At 46.0% G+C, this 26,154-nt stretch overlaps 1 protein-coding gene across 5 annotated transcripts in view; it reads right to left on the minus strand.

Annotated features, from left to right (window-relative positions):
* Positions 1-26,154, minus strand: part of LOC146869312 (RNA helicase MOV-10-like) — a 524,894-nt gene that overhangs the window by 98,044 nt on the left and 400,696 nt on the right. For all 5 annotated transcript variants that reach the window (XM_085647618.1, XM_085647842.1, XM_085647767.1 and 2 more), the window contains 3 exons: positions 4,986-5,103; positions 3,507-3,698; positions 2,882-2,956 (listed from right to left, as the gene is read on the minus strand). In XM_085647618.1, coding sequence (XP_085503744.1) covers positions 2,882-2,956; positions 3,507-3,698; positions 4,986-5,103 — 385 coding nt within the window. The remainder of the gene's footprint in view (positions 1-2,881; positions 2,957-3,506; positions 3,699-4,985; positions 5,104-26,154) is intronic.

The raw sequence follows: 26,154 nt of genomic DNA on the forward strand, positions 1-26,154 counted from the left end.
CTGGCAGATGTTTTAGTAGGTCACTACTTCCTCCCAGTTTTGATATGCATGTCTATTGATTAATGCATTTGAATTTGCGATATGCCACTAAATTGCCGCACTTCGTTCCACCTTTCTCCCCAAGAGATCCATCCTTTTCCTTTCTGTCGTCTGGTGGTGGCCCCACATTAGTGGGTATATTAGCTCTCTTCCTAGCTGTGGAGGTTATCATAGAATCAGCTGGCACTGAACCGCCGATATACATAGGATCCTTTGAGGAATGTTTGTATTTTCTCTCACCCCTTGGTGTTACAGCCGGTTCTTTACAGGCTTCCTTACCCTGGTCCAGCACACTAGGTAGCATGGGAAGGAATTGAGTCCTTGTTTGTGTAGGCAGCAAGGACTCTAGGAGAAAACAGTATTGAGGTTTTTCCTCCTCTAACTGCACTCCATAAGTGTCTGCAGCCTTCTTTATCACCCGATTGTACATCCCAATGTCATCTGGTGGTCAGGGCCTCAAGGGGTATGAGTCCAACCCTTCTTCTGGTGATTCGGCGTCAAGATCTTGCCACTGCATGTCTTGCGCCTCCGAGGTCGCCGAACCGTGATATGTTCGGTCCTCTTCCTCTACTTTGGCTTTGAAGTAGTACTCTTCTTCCTCGACCGGTTCTGGCGTCGTCAGAAGATCTAGTTCTTGGACGTCTTTCACCTTCGGTCGAAATTTTCTGCGGAATTTTGAATTGTTTCATTTTCTCGTCGAAATCCTTCTTGCGTTGCAAGATACTCGCCATTTCGGCTTCAAGCCTTTTTTTTTTTTCTTTTACAACTCAGACGCATGCGTTTCGGCGTCGAGATTTTCTGCCTTTCTTTTGTAGCTTGTCTACGTTGAAGCTTGTTTAACCCTTTCTTTTTTCGATGTTGAATAGTCCTTTTTGTGACTGCTCTTCCGACAACTGTTTTTTCTAGGGTCTTCGTGTCTGGGAGTCCTTGTCAAAGGAACCGACAGACTGTTTGTCCTTGGACGCACTTGCAGTCATCAAATGTTTCAACGCCAAGGCTCCCTTCGAGGACTTGGAGTCACTCTTTCGTGGATCGGCTGACTATTTGGGGGTCGATGCTTCTCTTACCTCCTTTGGAGTTTTCTTTTCGACCGACGACTGGGACGTGCGCGTCCTCTTCGCCGCCAGGCCCTTCGGCGACGTTGTCCTCTTCTTCACTGGAGAGGACCAAGTCTCGAAGCGACGCAAGTGGTCCTTGACCCTGCATGTTGTAATTTGCTTTTCTGTGCCTCTCTCTCACCCTTAAAGTCTTCGGGGTGAATGCTGAGCATGCGTCGCAATCTTCGCTTCAGTGGTCCAGCGGCAGGTAAAGGTTACAGACCGGATGCTGATCCTTCAGTGTGTACTTGTGGTGACTATTGTCGCAGAATGGTGTCTTGTCCATTACCGTGCACAGGGAGCCCCCAGTATGCACATTCTCCGTAGGACGTCGAAGCTTTGGTCTTTTTTCTCTTTGCTGTGTCCCGGTTCACTGACTCGAAGGCCAGTATGTTGATAAAGTTATTTTCTTGCTGTTTTTGTTATTTTTCGTAGATTCTTCTCTCCAAACTTCTGGAGCTCCTTCCATATCGATCCAGACCCAACGGCAGAAAAAAAGAATCTGAAGATGGCGACCAAAGGGGGCTTCCGGAGGAAGCACGTTGATGTCACTGAAGGCCACCAAATAGTGGTATGTCTACACCCATCAGTCACAAAAAAAAAAAAAAAAGACTACAATTCCGGACTCAACCACTAGATGGCGAAATAATGCACAGCATAGTGGATCCAGAAAAGATTCACGCTGCAACACTGGAAAGTTCCCTTCTCTGCCATAATCATTTGAATGGTGTCAGAACATGTGGAGTTTCTACACTGAAAACATGCATGTATCGGTTAGCATTACCTTTCAAATTGTTGTCCTTTAAAGGCTCTATTCCGGTTATATGTATTCTGTAATATTAAGCACAACCATGTTGACATGCAATCAGGCCTGTCCTGCATGTAACATGCACTACTGTCACACACAAACCCTGCCACTCACACACACCACACACACACCGTCCATGTAACATCAAGAGGAATCACAGCAAGAAACTGAAATACATCAGTTTCTATTTACATTTGATCATGGAGACAACTGTAACCATAGCAAGACAGCACCAGTAGTAACCATGCACTGGGAGGTAGCCAGAAGGAGACATGTCAACAGTGTACAGAACTTATTTAATTTAACAATGTTTGACATATAGTCAAACAGTGACAGTAGATGGAAATCAAACCTTGGTATAAAGGACCAAAGAAGGTATTCTGAAACAAAAAGTACAAAATAGCCCTGTAAAAAGATGTATTGTACCATTTCCACTGTAAATATCTCATAAATTGTAAGACAGAGAAAGCTATTTTACTGAGAATTTCAGAAGCACCATACAACTCTAATTGCTCATGCAAGTGTAAAATGAAGCACATAGGATTTCAGTTGCATGCTTTTAAAGATGGATGATATGTAGGAATATTCGTGAATCTCTCCAACAGCAAGGCTGTATCTCCTCGTTGACCTGCTTTTGTATAAAATCCTATCTAGAATTCTGGATTGTGTAAAGTAAAGCAACCACTGCTGAGAACTGCTTTGCTCTGAATGTCACAATTTGCCAATTTATCCTTCCATTCTGGCTACGTTGGGTAACTGAACACCAATAAATTAGGTGAAATTTGTTATTTATCACTTGAATACAGCAAAAGTGCAGGTTTTATCAAGTGACCTCAGTGATGAACGCCAAGTCTGCATCCACCCTCTGGTCGAATGATATGAAATATGTTAACATATACTAGATGATTTACCATGTAAACAACAAGCTACGGTTTACCTTCAAATCCTTGATATCATTCATGCCTTTGAGCACTGGATCCAACTTAGTTATGGCTTTCCTGATCTTTTCAACCTGGAAAGATTCAACAGTGCAAATAGGTTAAGACTACACAAATGTAGCTTATTAGATCAGTCATGATGGCAGACTGTGCTGCTGCATGAATCATTTAAGAAAGACATTTTCAGATGCAGAATTAAACACAATAAGCAACAAATGATACGGATTACAGCGGCTTATCTAAAAATGTTCTCTCTCTCCAATGCTGGAAAACATCTAAAGACAAGTATCTTGGGTTGGAGTATTCCTATAGAAATTAACTTATATCCAACCCTATCCCAATGCAGCGGGTTAAGAGAAAGTGAGACTAAAACAGTGTGTTCTCTAGAGGCCAATCTCCCTTACCAGAACAATGGGGCAGCATTATGAACAGGCTTCTATTTATTGCTGGCAAATGTCTTCTCACAAAATGAATTACACTGGCTTGAGCAACACTACCTTACAAAAGATGATACTCTCCATTAATCAGTGTAACATTCTAGATTTTAATGCCACATAAAGCACTATACAACGTGGCACAAATGTTGAACCAAGATCATAGTTTGCAATTATACCAACGCCTTACCTGTTTCCGATAAGGAGAAATAATGCCAATTTCCTTAGGAGAGAGTTTGGGCGTCCCCTTCTTTCCCTGGGCAACCAGCAGTTTCTTGAGGTAAGATACCACAGCATCAACCTCAGTCACATTGAAGAATGAAGGGCTGTTGCCTTCACGCTGGTCTTCTCCTAGTACCCCATTAAAAATGATTGGAAATCCCTAAAAGTGAAAACCGGACTAACTTTAAAATCTTCCATTCAAGGAAAATGCATTCAAGTATACACAATTATTTACTGGAGAACAATTCCCCTACTACTATGCTTGCAGTATGTGAATTAGTGAATCTTGACGATATAACACCTCTAATAAGACTGGTCGAATACAACAGGAAAGGAGTAGACAAAAAATTATCTTGCATTAAAATCAAATAAAATAAAAAAAAAATTTCCTACGATTAGACAAAAATGACTAGGGATGCAGACATCTTTAATGTCGCTGCAAAGGTTGGAAGGGTGACAGCATGCAAGGGCGGAAGGTGCGAAGGAGCAAAGAAGTTGTAGACCAGACAGAAGCACAACAGCGTAAAGGCGCCTGGAGGAAGGGCAAGAAACGTCTTAAGCAGAGAACGAGTAGGAAGTGAATCCCAAGGACAGAAGCAGCAGAGAAACAGTGAGCGGAGATGTAAGCAGCACAAAGACATGGACCCTGAACAAAAAGGATCCTTGGGAGGTGCTGTTCATATGATGGGTGTGGATGGGATCACATACCAGAAACTATAGGCAAGAGAGGATTAACTTTCACTAGCAGATGCAGAAGAGTAGCCATGAGTAGGCACGAGAAAGAGGATCACAGCTCGAGAACAGACGGACAGAAAGGTGAAGTGCAATAATAAAAAAAAAAGTGAGTAAAAAATAAAGAAATCAACAAATTTAAATCAGCAAAAGGCAAAAGCAGCATCGGTAGACCAGAAGCTTGGATTACTATGCACTCTAGCATTTCTCCTTGCAGGTTGCTTTTTATTAGTTAAAATAACAAATTTAGTTTTGAGTACTCAATGATATGGACTTCAGAGTTGGACAGATGTATAAATATTTCCAAACTGAAAAAATAATCTATTGTGGCCTTTACATGGTACGGAGGCTTGGTACGAGGTTAGGTTCCGCAACACACAATACTTTGAAATTTTGACAACCTTAATGCCCCATTCACTAACGAATTCAGCCAAGTTACACTTAACAATTCAGTGTCTGAAGAAACCACAAATGAAATGGCAGAGCGAAACGTAGTCAGGAACAAGAATACTTTCAGATTACCGCAAGATCACGTACAAAATAATGTAAAAAAATAATGAAAAATGCTTTTATGCAGATTGTACCTCCCGAAACAAACCCCTCGAGAACATTGCTACTGAACAAACTTGGCCTTGTAAATATTAGAGACATGACACAATCATGAAACAGCACACTCGCATCATGAATGCAACCTCATGTGGAAGCAAGTGCTTACCTGCTTTGGTAGATGCTCCCAATTGCAGTACGAATGGCTCAGAATCTGATCTGCACACTCCTGAAGTTCTCCATCATAAAAAAGCTCATTTGGTATCTTGAGGATATCTGGATGGGACCTTAATGAGACAAAACAGCACTGTTAACCTGATTACGGCAAAAGGTCGCCAACTCCTAAATATCAGTTAATTTAATCTTTCTTCCAACAATTTGTACGCCCTAAAGCCTGGCACTAATCATTTTCTGTTACACAAAAGACTCAACATTTAGAAATGATACCTTTCTGCGGTAGGTGGCATACTCTATCGGGTGTTGACCAAACACTGTGTAGGAGTGTGCATGATTGGGGCATAGATATGCAACTATGCAAAAAGACTATCGGTTGTCCCAACTTGCAATGTTAAAGGAGTGAAAGAGTGGGCATGCTCACCACAACAGTAACCTTCACTAAAAAACAAAAACCATAGCCGATGTCCTCTTGACCACAGTTGAAGATAACCCCTGCCCTCAAACATTGATGAACTTCTCCGTTACCTTAAACAGTCAACCAACCCACCCTTATATGCATCCTTGGATCTTCAATGGGATTCACATGCAATGCCCTTCACTGGCTGGTTTGCTACCTTTCCAATCAATACCAGTTTGTTAACATAGGCACACCAAGAACACAAAAGATCCCCATCACCTGCGGAGTCTCCTAGGGCTCCATACTCTCTTGTGTCAAACATCAATCTATACATTGAACTGCTTGGTACTCGAATTCAATAACAGCATCAAGATTCAGCAATATGTCGATGATGCACAACTCTACTCGAAAACCTCCTCTGCTTCAGACATGCAATGCCTCAAACAGCGTGCACATCCTCCAGACCTGGATATCAAGCACCTACCTGAAGCTCAACCCAACCAAGATAGAATTCCTGTCATTTGCCAAGAACAATAAACAAGATAATATTCAAATCTGGCTCAACAACATGAACTTTTACTGCTGGGAACCTCCACTTTCATCAAATGCCAAGTCACTTGGATTCACCATGGACACTAACTTCACCTCGAAGGAACACATAGTGAGGAAATTCGATTTTCGATCTCGCTTGTATTCATCCACCATTTCTTTGTGTTCCACCGCCATTTTGTGTTGCCCTCACTCAGGCAGCACAATGAACGAAGTTTTTCTGCTGATCTTACTGCGACTTGTCAAATAACCTTCTGCCTCTGTTTACGAGACTGATGTCAGGGACTGGCTGAGTCCACTAATCCTCGTCTGGTTTGACTAAACCCTGTCTCAACTGTCTGTCGGTTCACACCATTCTTTCCTGACTTTATCTTATCTTCTGGCCTTCGCTATTCTCTACTTGTACTCTCTCATTTCACAACTGTCCTCCAAAGCATACAAATATGTCCTGCCACCTGCAAGTTGAGTTGTAGACACTACCACTGATTAACTTGTGGGGAGGGGTGACAAAAACAGTTGGAAGAGAGGTTTATTTGGGTTACTTGATATCTTGTTACCAAACTTTTCTCATTGGTTATATCTTGTTTTCAAATCCTTCTCATTGGATAACCATGTATGCATTGGGAGTTGGTGAATCTATGCGCTATAAAAGATTGTGCGCCATGGAGTAAAGTGGCAGTCTCCTAAGAACATACTGAGTGTACTTCTGGGACAACTGTACTTAGCTGCAGCTAATAAACCTGATCTTCTACGCTCAACAGAATGTCCTGTGTCTCTGTTCAACAAAGCAGGTGAACTCAGGAGATTAAGGCGTGCCCTGCGCTGCTAGGCCCATAAGGCCCTGGTTCTTCAATAGCCAAAAAACAAAGATGGCCTTGTACCAGCTCTCTCCTGTACAAAAAAAGAGAAACCATTTCTTCCAGAAATGGACTTCAGAACTGCATTTTAAGCTGTCCTAATCTTGCATCAGGATGGTAATAATACCCTACTCCATGGCCTCCTATGTGCCACACTGGCACCATTTAGGGGCACCCCGCATGCTGCAGCACATTTTATTCAGGGCCTGAAGTCATAAGATCACATCACCCCCATCCTGATGGAATGGAACTCTATGGGCTTCCAGCTTTCTCTCCTCTTAAGCAGTAACTTTATGCTGGTCTTTGACCATGTACTTTCCTCCACTGCCTTCCGCTTAGGGTACTGCTATAGAAATACCATATGCACACATGCATATATTGGGCAGCAAAGGATATCATAATGCTTTAATTGGGGTAGGTTGTCCAACCGCCTCATGGGATCCTCAAGGGCATGCATTGAAGTATGCTGCAGCCAAGTTGGGAAGGTGTTGTCTAAGGAGACTTCCCTTTGGACAAGTACAACATCAAAACCCTATAGTGTTTCTAGAATTGGGAACTAATTGGGATTACTAAACTATACAACGTCTGGTGGCTCAAAGATCACTTGAGCACCCAAATAACAAGTTTGTGCACGCTGAACTTTCCATTTTTGATACTTAAGGTTGGTATGCTTGTAAACTAAATGGGAAATCAACTGGGCCTTCAGATGACAAGGATGGGGAAGATGCATAACTTGGCCTCATAGAGGGATTCTAAAATTCTATATGGTTTACGACACACAGATTCAATTACTGTTTAGGAAGGTGGATGACAATACATGCTTGAGAGACTGGAATGGTTGGCACTGCTGTACATTATCGCAATGCCACAGTACCCAAAAGATTTTGTATTAAAAAGGCAGAACACTGTTCTGGGGCTCAAGCGGAGTTTATGGCCAAGGCGGTCTCTGGGAGTTTGGGGCAATTGAGCCCCACCAAAATGCAATAAATAGTTATGCAATATTTGCATGGCAAATGCATATGGTTGCGCAGATTATGAAGTAGCTCAATTTCTCCACTGGAGACAGCATCTTAAAATTGACTTGTGAATGAACAAACAATTGTTTATACACTAGACAATGTTGGCCTTAAAGTTTGCTACTGTGGAGTAGTCACTGGGGACTGAGTGGGAGATGCCATATGATTATATGTGGATATCACTATTGCTACTATATACTGCCTGGATAAACCCTCCTGTTAATGCAGTGCCTAAAATAATGTTGTCAATGTTTGGACATGCTTGCAAGTATAACCAATGTATGCTGATTTATCCCTCAATGGATGGGTAGATCTTGCAATGTATTTCACCATGGCTTTTATGTTTATATTTGCCAAAACCTAAAAAAGAAGCCCTTTCTATCAAAAAAGTAGAGAAGGTGAAGTATTTCTTTAAAGGCATAGTTTACATCATCTTCACTGTAAGAAGAAAAACAATTTAGCTGCCTTTGATTTTTACCTGTGCAAGCCTGCCAGCCTTTGGTGAATCTTTTTTTTTTTGTATATTCATTTTTATTGGCATTTCATTATTACGCAGAATACATTGCATATGATCGTTAAATGAACACAGTACAAATTTACAGCGTTTCATTTGATATAGCATTGTGTCAGCAGTCTGTGGTGGTATAGATTATGGTTAACTGGATATCACTGCTGTTGGAGAAGAACTTGCTAACTGGACGCCCGAGGACACGGGGCATTGTCTGTATCAGGTACCGTGGGTACGGGGCATTGTCTGTATCAAGTACTGAGCGCAAAAAAATAAGAGTTTGCAGACAAAATATGTATACAAGTTATACTGGTATCCATCTAAAGATGGCTATTTTAATTTAAATTAAAAGGAAACATTAAGTCACATACATCTTTGTCTAGAGGATTAAAGGTTGCCAACCATTAGTGTGCTGATAAGCAGGCACAGTGAATTTCAATAGGAGCAGAAAAAAACTTGAAGATACATTATGCCACTTACATAGCTCTTTGCTGCTCTGAAAGTAAATCGCATCAATCAACCTAACTAGATATACCACCAGGCTGCCAGTTTTTATCCCAAGGACATTTTCCTTGAAAAACGCATGGGTCTAGTTAAACCCTGCATAAAAAGTATAGTGCTCATTGAGATTGTCTTGGGGTTTCCTACGCATTGTTGCCACTGCTTATCTGTGATTTCGGTGGAGAGCGACGCTGTCCAGTATTCACGCAGTGGGGACAGTGAGGGGGCTGTGTCTGTTCTAAGTGAATAATGTAGGAGAGTAGGATCTGCACTTATGTTGCCCCCACTTTTTTTCTGATGTATACACTGGTTTCTGGCTATAGTCAGGCTGGGTCCCTGCTAATCAGGGCCCCAGTCTCTCCGTTCTCTCTAAACGACTTGGAGTGCATATTAGATACACTAGTGATTGGATACTGTGGTACCTTATGAGCCCCTAGTATATGGTACCTTCGGTACAAAGGGCAGAGGTACTTCACAGGCCTACCAGGGGCTGAAGCATGTATTATGCCACCCCTGGGAAGCAGTCTAAATCTGACACCTCAGGCCTGCTACTGAAGCCTGGGTGAGGTAGTGTTGGCACTCCTCACAGAGGTATAGGTTCCTATATCTCACCATACACACACATATAAACCTATCAGTCACCCCTATGGCAGGCCCTATCAACAGGCGCGTAGCTAGGGGGGGGCGGTGGGGGCGGACCGCCCCAGGCGGCACTATATTTAGGGCGGCGGCGGCCTTTTAATTTATTTAGGGACACAGTGTCACTAAATAAATTATAAAGTCCGCCGCGGCCGGGCAAGCAGCGCGCACTAACCTGTAGTGCTATGAGTGCGCCACCATGATGACCGTTAATCTCTCTGCCCGCGGCGCCGCCCATCACAGCCTGCTCCAGGGCCATCAATCTTGGAGAGCGCGCGCCAGCGCTACCAATGACGGCCCTGGGCTACATTTTTGCCCGGCCCTCGCGATGAGAATGTAGCGGTGACGCGTCACGCGCTTCACCACTACGCACTCTCGTGAGGACCTTGTGGCCTGGGGCAGTCTGCCTGCTGCGTGGATAATTCGTTTTAGTGCAGACTGCAGTAGTAGGTAAGAGAGTGTGTTTCTTTTCTTTTTTAAAGTATGCGCAGGTCCAGCAGGACACGTACTTCGTGTGCGCTTCATTTAAACAGTTTTTAATCATTATCATGGCCGATGCAGGACAACAATAAGACAATAAAATATGCCCCAATAACGCTGGTGATTAATGATTCGCTTGAGAGCAATTATTTGTCTGTCAGTAGTTTTTACATGCAGATGAACTGTATTTTGTGTGGATGCTCAGTGGGTTGCTGCCTTTGCCACAGAGATCCTTGTGTTACTTGCAGTTCAGAAGGTTTCCTTAAGGATTGTGAAGGATTCCGTGTATAAAGTGAAATTGACCATAACTGAAATCTCGCTCGAGCCTACTCTTGGGTAGGATGTGTTGTTCCCTATAGTCCTTCTTTCAAGCAGTGATTACCTGGCTCAGCATGCCCTGGTATTAAAATACTTTTGTGTGTTACAGAGTAAACAAGGCAAGGGTTCAAACTTTACCGTGGCAATGACGTGGTGCCTGGGTCTATGCACTCTGAACCTCGAACCCTGTCAATGAGGTTGCAGATGTACGTCATGTCATGTCTGAATTTTTCCTGCGGGGTTCCTGCCAGTTCTAGGTTTAGTATAAAGCTCTGTGTCCAGCCACATTACTATTTCCAGGATGCCAGTGTGCAGTGTCACAAAGACCTGCTGTCATTGACCTGGTACTGGAAAAGCGGCCGGGATGCATGATCGGCTGAAGGCCATGAGAAAAGGAGGCGTCAGGTAATTATATGTTTTTGTAGGACGACCCTGCAAACACCTGCCTCAGATGGGATGGCTGCCTCTAGGCGCTTTCAGCATCTTGATGAGCAGCTTGTGTCTCGCATCACATTTCACATGAAAGACACAGTTGACCACTTTATCCTTATATGCCTGTTTGGCTGGGAATCTCCATTCTCTATCAGGGGGGGAGGGGGGGGTGTACTGTTTATTTTATACTCCTTGTGAACAAAGAATGGATACCATCTCATGGAGCGAAAAGAGGGGGGCAACAAGTCATATAGTTGATACTGAAGTTTTTATCATTGTCATGGCCGATGCAGGACAACAATAAGACAATAAAAGATGCCCCAATAACGCTGGTGATTAATGATTCGCTTGAGAGCAATTATTTGTCTGTTAGTAGTTTTTAAATGCAGATGAACTGTATTTTGTGTGGAAGTTCAGTGGGTTGCTGCCTTTGCCACAGAGATCCTTGTGTTACTTGCAGTTCAGAAGTTACAATCCTAACATAGGACAGTGACCAATGAACTGAGTCTGTCACCAAAGAGCTGCATACAAACGTGAATGGTATAGATTTGTTTTGTGATATAGTTAGAACTTCCTCAGTCTTTCATCATTCTAATGTTGCTAAAATGAGTATGTTTGGGCAGAGATACATTTTTATCAGTAAAGCTGACCCCCATGGAATACTCTTTTAAATCCTAAGGTTGTGTTTCCCCAGACCAAACCCTCTCAAAATATACTGCCCACCAGTATGGATGACACGGACCTACTTTGAATACAGTCCAGCAAAGGCTACCGGTAATGCTATTAGGTTTTTGCAGCAAGCAGGAGTGTGTGCAGTTGAAATAGCATACACATAAAGCAACACTTGGAGTGTTTTGCTGCGAATAATCTTTTATTGGGGAGGTTTTTAGAGACCTTTCATAACAAATCACACTTTTGCTTCCCTCCTCGGCATGTTTAATTCCATTTTGCTAACATTACAACGAAATCATTGTATCTGTAGCAATGAAACAAGATGAAAGAGGGTGTGGATGAATTGAAATGTGAGCGCTTTGCAGAGACAAGAAAAGACAAACAGGGGCATATTTATCAAGGTTTTGCGTCATCGCAAGGGCACAAAACGGCATCACAAAACCTAAATGAGATTTATCTAGTCCCACAAGGCCACCTTGGTTTGAGGAATCTAGAGTAACACAAGGCAGCGCAATCGCTGCCTTGCGTTAATCTGCAGCAGGGAGGCATGCCTCAGGTGGAGTGTAGGTGTTCCAGCACATTTAACCATGGATTCTGACACATTCCCAGTTCTACTAATGTTGGTGAATCTGGGAATGTATCAGAATTGTACGCCTCCCCACCAGAGGCACAACGGGGAGAAATATCTTTATTTATGGTTGTTGTGTCCTCTTTCTACGTATGCAGCAGATTCCTACACCTTGTAATCCTCATTGGCTTATGTGACATTCCCTGTAGACTGATTTACATACTTGTATGATTCATTGTCTCTGTATAATGTGTTCGTGGTGTAAAGTGCAGACACACTACACTGATATGAGTAGCGCTAAACAACAAATGCATTTGAGAGAGGGGCTACGGAGCGATGAGGGGCACAGGTGAAGGGTGGCAGTGAGGTAATCTGAGGAGGAGGTAGTTGGAGGGGCTGTGCAGCGATGAGAGGCACTGGTGGAGGGTGACTGCAGGGCTCGAGTCGGGGTACCAGGCGGGTGGATGGCGTCCCCTCACTTATTTTCACGGGAGCTCGATTACTGGAGCCACACATTTACTCTTTGGCCTCTCTGGGGCGAGATCGGAGCTCATTCAGAACGCTGCTCACGCGCTGGCTTCTCTGATGCAATGGCATCTAAGGGGTGAGCGAGGGGAGGCAATGAGTCTGATGGTGCAAGCCACCTTTCGTGACATCACTTGCTGTTGTGACGTCAGCGTCCCCCCACTTCTGTTTTTAGGACTTGTGCCCTGGGTGACAGTGAGGGAATCCGAGGAAGAGGTCATGGTGTGGAGGGGGAGCTAGGGTGAGATGAGGAGCACTGGTGGAGGGTGGTAGTGAGGGAGTCCAAGGAGGAGGTCATGAGGGGGAGAGGCTACAGAGAGATAAGGGGCACTGGTGGATGGTGGCAGTGAGGGAGTCCAAGGAGGAGGTCATGAGGGGGAGGGGCTATGGGGAGAAGAGGGGCACTTGTGGCGTGAGGCAGTGAGGGAATCTGAAGAGGAGATCACTAGGGGGGCCATGGAGGGATGAGGGGCACTGTTGGAAGGTGGTAGTATAGGTATTTATGGTAAAAGAGGTTATTAGTGTGGCGCCAAAAAAGACTTTCGCATCAGCGCTAAAGCCGGCCCTGTTATGGCCTTTCTGTTTTTGTTTATTTAATTAGCAGTCGGGTCATAAGGGCTACTGTGGAACATACTTTAAAGTGCACGCTAATTATATTTACTGCTATATTCAATGTTTTAAGTTTGAAGGTGATTTTACTAATGTTTTTACCGGGAAAAAGCAAAGTGGAGCCCGATGGGGCCTGATATGGGGCTGGGGGCCCAAGGTCAGCTGTGAGATAAGGTGCACTGGAGAGAGGAGTAGTGGATAATCAAGCCTGTAAGGGAGAGCGTTGCCGAGTCCGGGGTCAGGTGGAGGTAGTAATGAAGAGGGATTCTCCCTGAAGGCTCGCACAGAGGGAGCCTGTAAGGGAGTGCGTTGCAGAGTCCGTGGTCAGGTGGAGGTAGTAATGAAGAGGGATCCTCCATGAAGGCTCGAACAGATGGAGCCTGAGTAGTATCACTTGACTGATACTCCCACCTCAGAAACCTCCTCTTCCCATCAAAGGAACATTACATGGAAAGTGATAATATTTAGAAAGAGATTTGGAAAAGAGTGAGTTTTACTGGTCCTATTTTTCTGGTTTCTTCTGAATATTCAAGGAGTGCCGCAGCGCCGGAACAGTTTGTCCCGGGTCTTGGATAGAGTTGAACAAGTTCCCATGGCCCCCACAACTGTGTTTAAGGATTATGATCATAATGTGTCGCCCCTCCCTGTATTTTAGCTTTGGGCCCCCAGGCAGGCTGTGCACCATGTGTGTGCTGAGGCTGCTGTGAAGAAGAGATGCACTATTACAAGCTGGTTTTGGGTACCAAGAGCACATGTCTTTTCATTCCCAGGGAGTTGGTTGCTGCTGCTTGGAAGTAATGACAGGGAGCGACCCCTGGTTGTTGCCTTTGGGCCACCAGAGTGGGCTTTGTATCCGGTCTGTGTTGGCAAGGTGGAGCTGACTGACCCCTTTGTGCTGCGTTTAGTTTTAAGGGCACACAGTGAGTCATTCCCTGTGAATAATTAATTTGCTGTTTTTGAAAGATAAAGAATCACAGGCTTCGGCACTATTAAGTTGGTTTTGGGTCCACAGAGCACATCACGTTTGTGCAGGTCCCCACTGCTTTAATGGGGGGGGACCATGATGAATGGTCATTTAATGTCAGCTGTAGATGAAGGTTACATGAACAGTGTCATGAATGTGCACGTTTGCATTGTGTTGAGGGGATTACCAGGTAATTGTTCACGCAGCTCTCTGATGGATGTCACATGCAGTTTTTCTGAGTCCCCAGATAGATCATGCAGTCTGTGTGTTCTCTTTTGTACTGCCAGTCACCGGTGTTTTCAACTGTGTAGCCTTGGACCGTGTCATGTATGTGCATGTAACTTGCATGATCAAGGTAACTATTAGCGGCTATACTACGTGTCTCTCGGACCTCTTTGAAGTGCATGCCCGCCTCCCCCCCCCCCCCCGGGGGGGGGGGCGGCAATCTGAGGGATAGCCCCGGGCGCCACAAGCTCTAGCTACGCCACTGCCTATCAATCCTGAGGGCAGGGTGCTTGGTTTACAATGTGAGGGGGTGCCTCTGCCAGGAGCAGGGTCCCTCTGCAGCTAGCAGGGTCTATTCCCTGTGGCTGTTTGTGGATGCGGTTAAACCATATACTCTTAAGTGCATTATAACCTCCTAGTTAATGCTAACTTTGATTTCTACCTTCAGATCAAAGGTGTTTCAATGGGAGCTTGTTTTGCCCCCAACTTTGCCATCTTGTTTGTTCACAAACTTGAAACATGTCTCATACTCCGTTCAAACAATCCATTCAGACCTCAAATTTCCTTATGGCGACGTTATATAGATGATGTCCTTCCATTTTAGAATGGTGATGCCGAAACGTTAACATCTTTTGTGGAATGGCTGAACAACTCCCAACCACACTTGAAGTTCACTTTTGAATACAAAAACAATGACCTTCCTTTCCTAGATCTTAACATACATGCGGAAGAAGGAGTAATTGGAACATCGCTCTATCGCAAACCGACAGAAAGGAACACACTATTACATTATTCGAGCTACCATCCACGTGGACTCAAAGATGGCTTACCCTATGGCCAATTCCTCCGCATCCGGAGAAATTGTAGCTGGCGCAAGGACTATTTCAGGGAATCCGATGTCTTACTTAAAAAACTTATAGACAGAGGTTATCCTCGCAGATTGACCTCACGCGCTCGTAAAAGAGCGTGGTACTGCCATCGGGACATTCGTCTCACACCTCAGCCCAAAAAGACAAACTCCCGCATTCCCTTTGTTTCTAAATTCAGCCCCAGCAGCAACAAAGTTAAAAAGATTATTTCAAAAAATTGGACAATTCTGAGAACCAATAAATCTTTCCAAGAGCCACCTCTTTTCTCATTCAAACGAGGCAACAATCTATCTAACCATTTGGTTCATGCCATCACCTGGCCCATCAAATCTGCTCACTCTAATACCATCACCACCACATGGGGACTACCGCCCTTACTAGGTCACTACAAATGCCAGTCATGCAGTGTTTGCGATCTCACCATCAACACAAAGGAGTTCAAATTTGACAATCAAACACACTCCTTAAACACGCTGACCAACTGTCGGTCACAAAATGTGATATACGCCATTGAATGCCCGTGTCATCTTCTCTACATCGGACAGACAACTCAAATGGTTAAGCAAAGGATTATCCAGCATAAAAGCAGGATACACTGCAAGGTCATCACAGCCCCTTTGGTATCACACTATCTGGAGAAAAACCATGATGTACTTGACATTAAGTGGCAGGTTATTGACCAACCGCGGCTTCCACCGAGAGGTGGCAATCTACAACAACTCTTGAACAAATGTGAATGTAAATGGATTACACGTTGTAATTCTGTGAACCAAGGGTTGAACACTATTGATGAGTGGAACAGCACGATTTATCTTCCACCATGATCATCCAGTGGCTCCACCCATCAGCAAACCGCCCCCCCCCCCCCTCCTTCCTGTATATCCGAATTGGTCATGCTTAACATTCCCTGACCAGAAACCTTAACATGATGATCTTTTATTTTGACATAAAGCAGACCCTCTCGAAATGTATGGTATTCATTGTTTTACATATGTGATTTTTATTGGTTCACCGCCGATACACAACATTGACCAGGCACCTCAACAAGAAGACTACTATCCTTCCCTGTTTTCCTTTCCCCTGATTCCATGTGAAGCACATCCCCTTTGAAATGTATGTATCACTCCTTAAATTCAGTTTCGTACCTACATTGTGTACAATGACCATGACTATTACAACGATCGATGCACTATAATTGATTGTGCCTCCAAACCCCCCATAGACACAATCTCTCACTGTCTCTACTTGACCAGTCCTCGCTCGTCAGCTTAATACAATTCACACTCTGACCGATTCCCTCGGCAGCCACGGAACTCTTCTCTTTCCCTTGAATACACGATCCCCAGGCGTCCTTGGTTACCAGCCCGGGTCACCAGCTCAGGACCCTATCACCTTCTCCTACTACTCCCCTTTGCTCCCGCATTGGCTGCAATCCCCGCGTCCGTAGTTACCGTCCCACCCTCTTCTTCACTGTCCAATCTGTGCCCGTTACCATGACGCTGATATTTCCCTTATGTAGAAGGGATCTCGGCTTCTCTTCACAGGCTTCGGTTGAGCTCCGCACACGTCCGTGGCGGCTTGATGTACCTTCGGAAATTTGGACCACGACTCCCCTGACCTGCTAACCTGTAAGTCCACACACCCCCCTCCCTCCCCCGACTCCCTTTTCCGTATCCTGCTGATCATTCGGTACTCGATTAGATCCTTATTCCTTGATTTCTCTATTCACGTTCACAGAATACACTGAAGCGCCCTTGTGCGCTCCCCCTCCGGTTCCGCAGCTCCGCTCCTGCCAGCGGTAAGTTGACAATGCGTTACCATTGCTCCTCTTCCCCTGCTCCTTTACCCTTCTTCCCACCTCCCCCGCTTATTTTACCCTCTTGTTCCCCAGAGACTCTTAATTCACTTGAGTCCCATCCTGATGTCTCACCTGGACACATCGTGACTTTCTCGTCTATCTACCCCGAACCCTCCTTGACAGAGTCCCCCTCCCCCGGGCCACAGGTAGGCGCGAGTCGAGATTCCCCTGTTTCCTTTACCTTCTCAATGTCCTGTTGACCTCCGCTCTGATATTGACCTTTATTTTATACAGCACTCCCTGAAAATTGCGACCCTGGTCCTGAGGATGATCCTAAATAATTAAGGATCGAAACGTCGTCGACCTGTGCCCTTCAGCTCCAAATCCTTTTGGCGCTCTTTTGATCTTTTGGTTCCCTCAGAAAAAAACTCTTTGAAAACTTTCAGATGAACAATTGAAATCGTTGCTTGGAACCTTTAATTTGTACATACTCTGTATATACCGTATTGCGCCCCTTGCTATGGTTTTCTTCACGTTGTCACTTGCGCCGTCACACTTATGTCACGAGCACATTGTACACTTTTTTCTTAGGGTTGTTTTGGTATTTAGACCAAACAGTGCTGTTATAATTTGTTGACTCTTTCGTTAATCTTCTCTAAATATATGACGCCTATGGGCGCATTAATCAAAGTATTTGCATCCTCTTTTTCTCTCTGTGCGTTTGTAATGTTTTGTACATACGATTGCAAATAATTCAATAATTCCTGCTGAGATATTGTTGCAATTACATTGTTATTACCCTGATCTCAGTTTGGTCTACGGGTTACACTCCTGTGGTTTTTTTTCTAAACTTTGGAATAACTGCATCAAAACATGTTGTGTTTGGTGTCAACCATCTTGGAATCATACCCCCACACCAGTAACTGGTGTGGGAGTATGATCCCACCCTTCTAGAGGGGATGACGTGTACCTACTGTGGTAACACGGTAGAAATCTGAAAGAGCCCTGGAATCACAAAATGGATGCCACCAGCACAGACACTGGGCTGCCCTCCTGCTGCTGACTGAAACTCGCAGTGGAGGAGGCCCAACAATAGGCATCATGTCACAGGGAGGTGGCACCACCTTCCAGACAGGATTTAGTGTATTGGAGCTGGGTGGGTGCACTCCTAGAGTGCTTTGAAGTCCTGCACTGGGTGAGCAGTAGGCTCCTCTGTGCATATGCCAGCTCAAACCGTTTCAGGGGCTACCTGTCCCTGCTCTGGCGCGAAACTGGACAAAGGGAAGTGGGTGTAACCACCCCCTCCCCTCACCCTCCTAGAGGAGTGGTCATAGAGCTAGTCCCTCCCTTTCTTTTACTATAAGATAGGAACACCTCGTCATTGCAAATTAGATAAAACCTGGACGACGCTTTACAAGAAGAATCCTGGCCCCATCGACGTTCCACTACCTTTGGAAGACAGAAGAATCTCCCTTGGAGTCAAGGAGTGACTCCCCTGCTTAGCAGGCACCTGAAACACTAATCAACTGTCGCAAACTTTCCCGCTCCCGCCGGAGTCCGAAGTCCCTGCAGCCCCGGAAGTGGATTTCCTGACCTCGACGGCCATTGTGAGTACCCAGCAGAGCTGAGGCGAGTGGACCCCACGAGTGACGAGGAACCGCAATACCTGGGAACCATGCACTATTGTCGAGTGCAACCCCTTCACGACATTCTACGAACTTGTGCTTTGGACCATTTGTGGCCCAAGCCTCCAGCAGGTTTTGCAGCAAAAATCAGTGGCCTACCCCGTCCCGAGTGACTGTGGGCTCCTGTGAAGCATTTTCTTCAAGAGGCGTCTTCGCGATCCTTTGCCCGTTGGCTTGTGGGTCCCCCGAAGACTTTATCGACTCAAAGGGCTCCCCTGGTTGCTCCAGGCCTGCCCTCACTCACTCTCCCTGGGTGAGTCCCTCAGACCTTGCTGGTCTGCACCATCGACTTTCTTCACTCCACATGAGACTTGCTGTTGCCAAGGCTTGTTGGCTCCAATATGGTTGCCGACACCGCAGTCAGCTGCAGACATCGTGGAACACTCCGAATCCAGCTGCTGGTCATCGTCGATCCTTCCTGGACCTCGTGAGCGAAGAGTCAAAACACCCTTGATCACCTGAAATCACCCGACATCCGTGGGCATCCATCTTCCTGGCCCCGGGTCATTGGCAAGTGACTGTGAACACTGTCCCTTCATTTTTCAGGTCTTCTACATCTTGAATCCAGTCTTTGATTCCACTGGACACTTCTTCAGTCGCCGCAAGCAGCAAGTCTTCTTTGGTCTCCATAGAAAACAGCGACGCGACCCGACACCAAAAGACACCTATCCACCCGGCTTCCCTGGGTGAGGTAACTCGTGCACTCCGGTGCCCTAGTGTGTGTTGGCCCTCGAATTACTTACCTTGTAAGTGGCTTGCTTGTAGACTTCCTCGAAGTACCCTAAAACTTTAAAAATCAAACCGCGACTTGCTCCATTGTAATCAATAGGGAACCCGCGGCTGTGTTCTCACACTGCATGCGTCTCCCGTTACTTACCTGCTATCACTGCAGTCGTGAAGCCCCAGTGATTCTACAGGCCCTAGCCCTGGTCAGTCTGCAAGTCGACTTTCATAAACCTCTTTTTTAGTATATGGTCTGGTACGCCCCTAGGGCCCCAGCCATATTTTTGCTTAACTTATTGTGAAACGTTTATATTTGAATGTGTTCCTGGCTACTAATCTCATAAAGAGATTAGTAGAGTGTGTCTAGAAATAAATACATATATATTTGATATATATACCTGTGTGGTGTCCTTTCGTTTGGTAATTCAAGAGATTATAAGGTAAAACAAGCTGCTTTACATTCCTCTGAGACTTAGCCTGAAGGCTGCTCTCCACAGCTACCACTAGGATAGCTTTCTTTAAAAGGTGGTCTAAACCTATCTACCATAAGAGTCGAATAGGACTGGTGCAAGGTGGCCACTATAACTAGTGACCAGCATATGCCAGGCCAACTTCTCACAAATAATATATGGCCGTGATGGCTTTCCTACCCGACCTGTGGGTCAGTAGTGTCTGCAAGGCTTCAGAAGTCGGTGGTACCGTGCTTATGTCCCACCAGATATGTGTTGCCTGTTGTGTCAGTGTTGCGTAGAGAAGGAATGTTACGGGAGCCACCCCGTAGTTGTCCCTCAGAGTATCAAAACCACACAAGGCAGAATCTATGAATAAATCCCCCCCATGCTGTCAGTCCAGCCTGCTTTCCAATCAACCAGTTCCTGATGCTTTAGGTAGGTGTATGATCCTGGTAGCGTCTCAATGGGGAGGTCTGGGGCATAGGATATGATGCGATTACTTTCAGAGCAGCAAAGAGCTATGTAAGTCTAGAACTCCTGAGGCCTGAGCCGGGAGTATTATCGAGTGACTCGTGAGCGTTTCATTGCTTATTTTGCACAAATCATTTTATCTGATATATTGCTGCTACTTGCTTTTATCCTGTGTTTTAGTATTTTAGTCGAACTGGGGGCACGTCTGGGATAGAGGCGGAGCTCTAGATTTTGGGCCGCCATTTTGGATGTACGCAGGTATGCGGGATAGGCTCCCTGACTGCGTATAAATTGACGACCTGGCGCGAGCGCGCGCGCCGTTGGCGCGCTGAAGGCAAGCCCGTCTGCGCCCGTCCGTGCCAGGTCAGCGCCTAGCGCCAGGGACTCTGCCGATTTCGGCTCGATTACTGAGCCAATCCTCAGATATGACACCCTAACCTTGCAGAACCTCAAAGGGGACTACCTTAAATTGCCCTTGCCTGGTACCGAAGGATCTGCCCTTAATTCCCCCCCGATTACTGTTCAGGCTGTGCCTCCAGTATTCCGAGGATTCTTAACATCCCCATTTCCATTAAGGAAGGGAAGAGGGGAGAGGCCGAGATCAAGAAGGATCGCTCATTAGCTTGCATTTTGTTAAATGCAAGGTCTCTAGTCAAGCATAGCCTTGAGTGTGCTAGACTTATGGAGGAACTGGAGGTTAAGGTTGCCTTCATAACGGAAACATGGACCGATCCATCTGCAGGGCCAGACATGGTGAAGGCCACCCCCCCGGACTTCCTTTTCTTATACTATGGATAGGCCTTTAAGGAAAGGCGGAGGTTTGGCGGTGATATATCACTATTCCATCAAAGCATCCTTCCAGCCCATCCCCATGGACACCTGCGAAGCCCTATTTTTTAATCTCATGTTAACCCATCACCAATCTTTTAAGGGCTGTCTTGTGTACAGGCCACCTGGGATCCGGAACTCCTTCCTGGCCTCCGTTGGAACGTTATTGGAGGAGGGGCTGCTTTCCAGGGCCTTTACAGTCCTGGGAGATTTTAACTTCCACCTAGAATTACGGGAAGATGGGGACACTATGGCTTTGCATGATTTAATGCTGTCAGTAGATCTCAGGCAGCGGGTTGAAGGACCTACGCACAGGGGAGGGCATACCCTGGATGGGATTTTCTCTAACCAAACTAATCTTCATTTCCAGGTCCTTCTCCCTCTGGCTTGGTCCGACCATGCTGCAGTTCAGTTTGAGATACGACTAGGCAATCCTGGTAAGGAAACCATTGGTCGAAAGAACAGTATAAAAATCCGAGCCTGGAATAAGGTGGAAGAAGTTTCTCTTAATAAGCTGCTATCCTCCTCAGCAGCCTGTATGTCAGATGAAGTGGAGAGCGCTTGTCAAAATTATACGGGCTGGCTGCAGCAGGCCTGCGACAGACTAGCCCCGATTAAAGTACTACGGCCAAAGAGAGCACAGCCCTCCGCCCCATGGTACTCGCAGGAGCTCAAGACCCAAAAGCTCAACTGTAAGCAGCTTGAACGCGCTTGGAGGAGCAATTATAAAGAAACCAAGATGAAAAGCGTACAAAATCAGCTTGCAGACCTATAAACAAGTAATTGTGTCAGCCAAACAAGATACTTTGCCGCTCAGATTTTAGAGTCTAAAAACGCAGCAAAAGAACTGTTCAAGACGGTGGCGATGCTGGGCCGGTTCAACCGAGCCAACAACTATGTGAAGACCTGGCCGAATTTTTTCTGGCCAAGGTGGAAGTTATTTTCGGGGTTTTCAGTGAGGGAAGTACTGGCATTATGGACGTGAGCAGGGAAGGCCCGAGGTCAGAGCATGCTTCCGGCCCAACCTTTGACAAATTCCGGACAGTTTCTACACTGGATACACAACAAGGCTTGATGGAAATTAACTCAGGCTCCTCTTTTGACCCTGCCCCAGCAGGGTGGCTAAACTGGCTTCGGGTCTGATTGCAAAGAGGCTTACAAGTATATTTAATCTTATGTTTGAAACCGGTCTCTTTCCAAGGCAGTGGAAACTAGCATCGATTTTACCATTACTAAAAAAAAAAAAAAACCTTCCAACCAATGATCCTAATAGCTTTCGCCCGATCGCCAGACTTCCTCTACCGGCCAAGCTGGTCGAAAAATTCTTGAACAGACAACTCAGTCTCTTCTTGGTTGATACACAGGCGCCTGACCCTACTCAATATGGCTTTAGGCCAGGTCATAGTACGGATTCCGCTTTGGTTAAAGCCACGGAAGAGATTAGGGAGGCAGTGGATCGGGGAGGTAAGGCGGCACTGATCCTGCTCGATCTGTCCACAGCATTTGATACGGTCCACCACTCAATACTCCTTAATCACTTAAAAATGTGTGGTATCAGTGGTAAAGCATGGGACCTTATCAGATCCTTTCTAACAGATAGAAAACAAGTGGTAACTCTGGGGGAGTTCCAGTCTAAACCTTTTTCCACACCTTGTGGTGTCCCTCAGGGGTCATCACTCAGCCCCACCCTTTTTAATATTTATGTGAGCGCACTGGCATCCATTATTAGCGCATATGGATTTGGCATCACCTCCTACAGAGATGATACTCAAATCGTGGTATCTCTGACTCCAGGGGGGGAGGTTGATACGGAAGGGCGTCTAAGGGAGTGTATGCTAGCAGTAGGGAGCTGGATGGCTAAGAACTGTCTCAAATTGAACTCTGACAAAACTGAGGTTATTCTGTTCGGAAACACCTCCAATTTCTGGACCCCGGCCTTCTGGCCTGATTCTATGGGTACGCTTCCGGTTCCAGTTGTAAAAGCCAAAAACCTCGGCACAATACTCGACGACAGACTGACGCTAGAGTATCACATTAAGGAGGTGACTTCCAAAACTATGTACACCATCAGGATGCTGAGGAAAGCGCTACCTCTGTTGCCCCAGGATAGTACACATGGTGGTCAGGGGGCTGGTTTTGGCTAGACTGGATTACTGTAATGGACTATTTAAACGTGCAACACAGAGCACTGAGTAAACTACAGATTCTGCAGAATGCTGCAGTACGTCTACTTATGGGCTCCTCAAGATTTTCTTCGGCCTCTTTGGGAAGAAAAGCCTTGCACTGGCTTCCTGTCAAAAGCCGAATTCGGTTCAAGGCACTGACTATGACTTTCAAGGCATTGCATGGCCTAGGCCCAGAATTCCTAAAGGACCGACTACACTGGTATGTGCCTGGTAGAAGCCTGCGGTCAAAAGAAGCTAATCTGGCCCATGTCCCGCGCATTAGGAAAGCCCGCTGGGGTGGTAGGAGTTTTATCTATGGGGCCGCTAAGGCTTGGAATGACCTCCCTTTCTATCTCAGGACCATGACAGATCTTCTGTCATTTAGAAAGGAACTCAAGACCTGGTTGTTCCTTAATGAATAACCCCGGTGATCTATTTCTTAGCTCTCCCGCCAGGACACCTCCGGGTAATTGCCGCGCTCGACAAATATCAATAACATAACATAACATAAGTGGCATAATGTATCTTCCAGTTTTTTTTCTGCTCCTATTGACATTCAATGTGCCTGCTTATCAGCACGCTAATGGCCGTCAACCTTTAATCCTCTAGACAAAGATGTATGTGACTTAATGTTTCCTCTTAATTTAAAGTAAAATAGCCATCTTTAGATGGATACCAATATAACTTGTATACGTATTTTGTCTGCAAACTGTTTTTTTTGCTCTCTACTATTGACTGCAGCCCTCATCACACTGTCCCCTTTCCACAAGCAAACATACACACACCCTCTTCCTTGCCTTTTAATAAACAATAGAGCTGAATGCAATATACCGTGGCATGATTTGCGGTGCTAATTTAGTATTGAACCCTCAACAGTGTCACCAAAGGCCGGAGGGACCTCCGTTGGCGGCCTGGAGATGGGGGGGGGGCGGTTTAGTAAGTGGGGAGCCTTGGAGGAAGAGGCGCTAAGGTCAGAATAAATTAAAGGCATTTGCAAAAACCACATATCCATGCAATGGGAGACACTACTCCACTCCTATAAGCAGGATGGGCAGGCGAACCACTGACGCAAGTCACCCCGCCTCCCGCGGGACGGATACGTCACGGAGAGACCCAGCGCACCTCTCCTGTAGAAATTGACATACAGTAGAGCGTGGCCCAATGCCAAACACAAACAACAACCAGCACACTCTGCCACGACATTTCCCCTCCACATCGAGGTCCACACAACGCTGAAATCAAAGCCGACAAATCAGCCAACCGGCCCCTATAATAATGCGGTATCACGCATACAGTTATAGTTACCCTAGATGAAGAAGTTACGTTTCTCGCTAAAAGCACAATAAGCGGAGTACCCCAACTCAAACACCGCAGATCAACACAGAACCCATGATACAGACAATGCCCTGTGTCCCCGGGCGTCCAGTTAGCAAGTCCCTCTCTAACAGCAGTGATATCCGGTTAACCATAATCTATACCACCACAGACTCCTGACAACGCCATATCAAATGAAACGCTGTAAATTTGTACTGTGTTCATTTGATGATCATAGGGCAGCATTTGGATATCACGTAATGCGACCAGGCACTACGGGCTGCCCATAGCAGAGTACAACCCTAGGTCCTCTTAAGCTGGGTTCTAGTACCCGATAGCCATTCAAGCAGGTCTGCTCCCGTTCACGATATTGCCCAGGTGTCTAGTTCAGCTAGGTTCTTCTTTGCAAGCCAGCGCATGGGCCACTAGAGCTGGGCGGAAGCATAGTATAACTCATAATTGGGCGCCCCCAGTCCTCCCTCAGATATAGGGAGAAGAAGCTTTGAGAGTGCTACCCTCGAGTTGACCCATATCAGAGAAACTAAGAGTGAGCGTAGATCATGGAACAATTTCTGAGGAGGTCTGTAGGGGAGAACTGCAAAATAGTATAGGAGCCTAGGGAGGAGCAGCATTTTGGATATGGCAATCCGGCCCAGAGGGGATAATGGGAGAGCAGTCCAGAACGGGAGACTCGCCCTAGCACTGGCGATCGCCTTCCCCAGATTGCAGTCAATCAGATCAGACGGGGGAGTGGTTGACCTGGACGCCCAAGTATTTATAGGAGTCATACACTCTGGTAAGTGGGGCATGGGGCCGCTGCCTTTACTCAACTTGGATAGGTGACATCAGGAATAAGACGGATTTATCCCAATTAACTTTCAGACCAGACAACCGCGCATTGGTTTTTAAGAGTTCAACTAGACCTCAGAGCGCCTTGCCCTGGATGCATAGATAAATCAGGGCATCGTCCGCGTAGAGGGACACTATGTGCAACTGCGTGTGCACTCTAATGCCCCAGTCGATAACATGGCTGCGGAGCGCACAGGCCAGGGTCTCCATGGCCAAAGCTAACAGCATGGGTGAGAGTGGGCTTTCCTGCCTGGTACCGCGCTCAATATAAAAGGGTGGTGAGATAACTCTGCCTGTTTTCAGCTCGGCACGTGGGTTGGTGTATAACATTTTCACCCAGAGAAGGAACTTAGGACCTATACCAAAATCGAGCCAGCACAACATGTAGGTAATCCCACCCCAGGGTATCGAAGGCCATTTCTATGTCTAGGGCTGCTATCCAGTGTTGCCCGGGAGCCGTTTGGGCCCACTCTAGGATTCTAAACAGGGGACGAAGGTTCAGTCCCGTGCTCCCGCCCGGGACAAACCCGTTTTGGTCCGTATGGACCAACAGGAGGACAACCTCCAGCAATCTATTGGGCAGCAATTTCCCCAGAATTTTGTATCCAGTGCTTCCTTATGTGCCAATCTCGTTTTGGAGAGTACTGGTAGTATGTGCGGGTCCGTGGGGGCTGTGCATTCCTGGTTTAGTACGTCGGCATCTAGCCCTTGGATTTCCCTAGTTAGTGTCATGCGGGTACCGTACAC

This window comes from Triturus cristatus, chromosome 1_1 (assembly GCF_964204655.1).
Source record: "Triturus cristatus chromosome 1_1, aTriCri1.1, whole genome shotgun sequence".
Classification (NCBI taxonomy): Eukaryota; Metazoa; Chordata; class Amphibia; order Caudata; family Salamandridae; genus Triturus; species Triturus cristatus.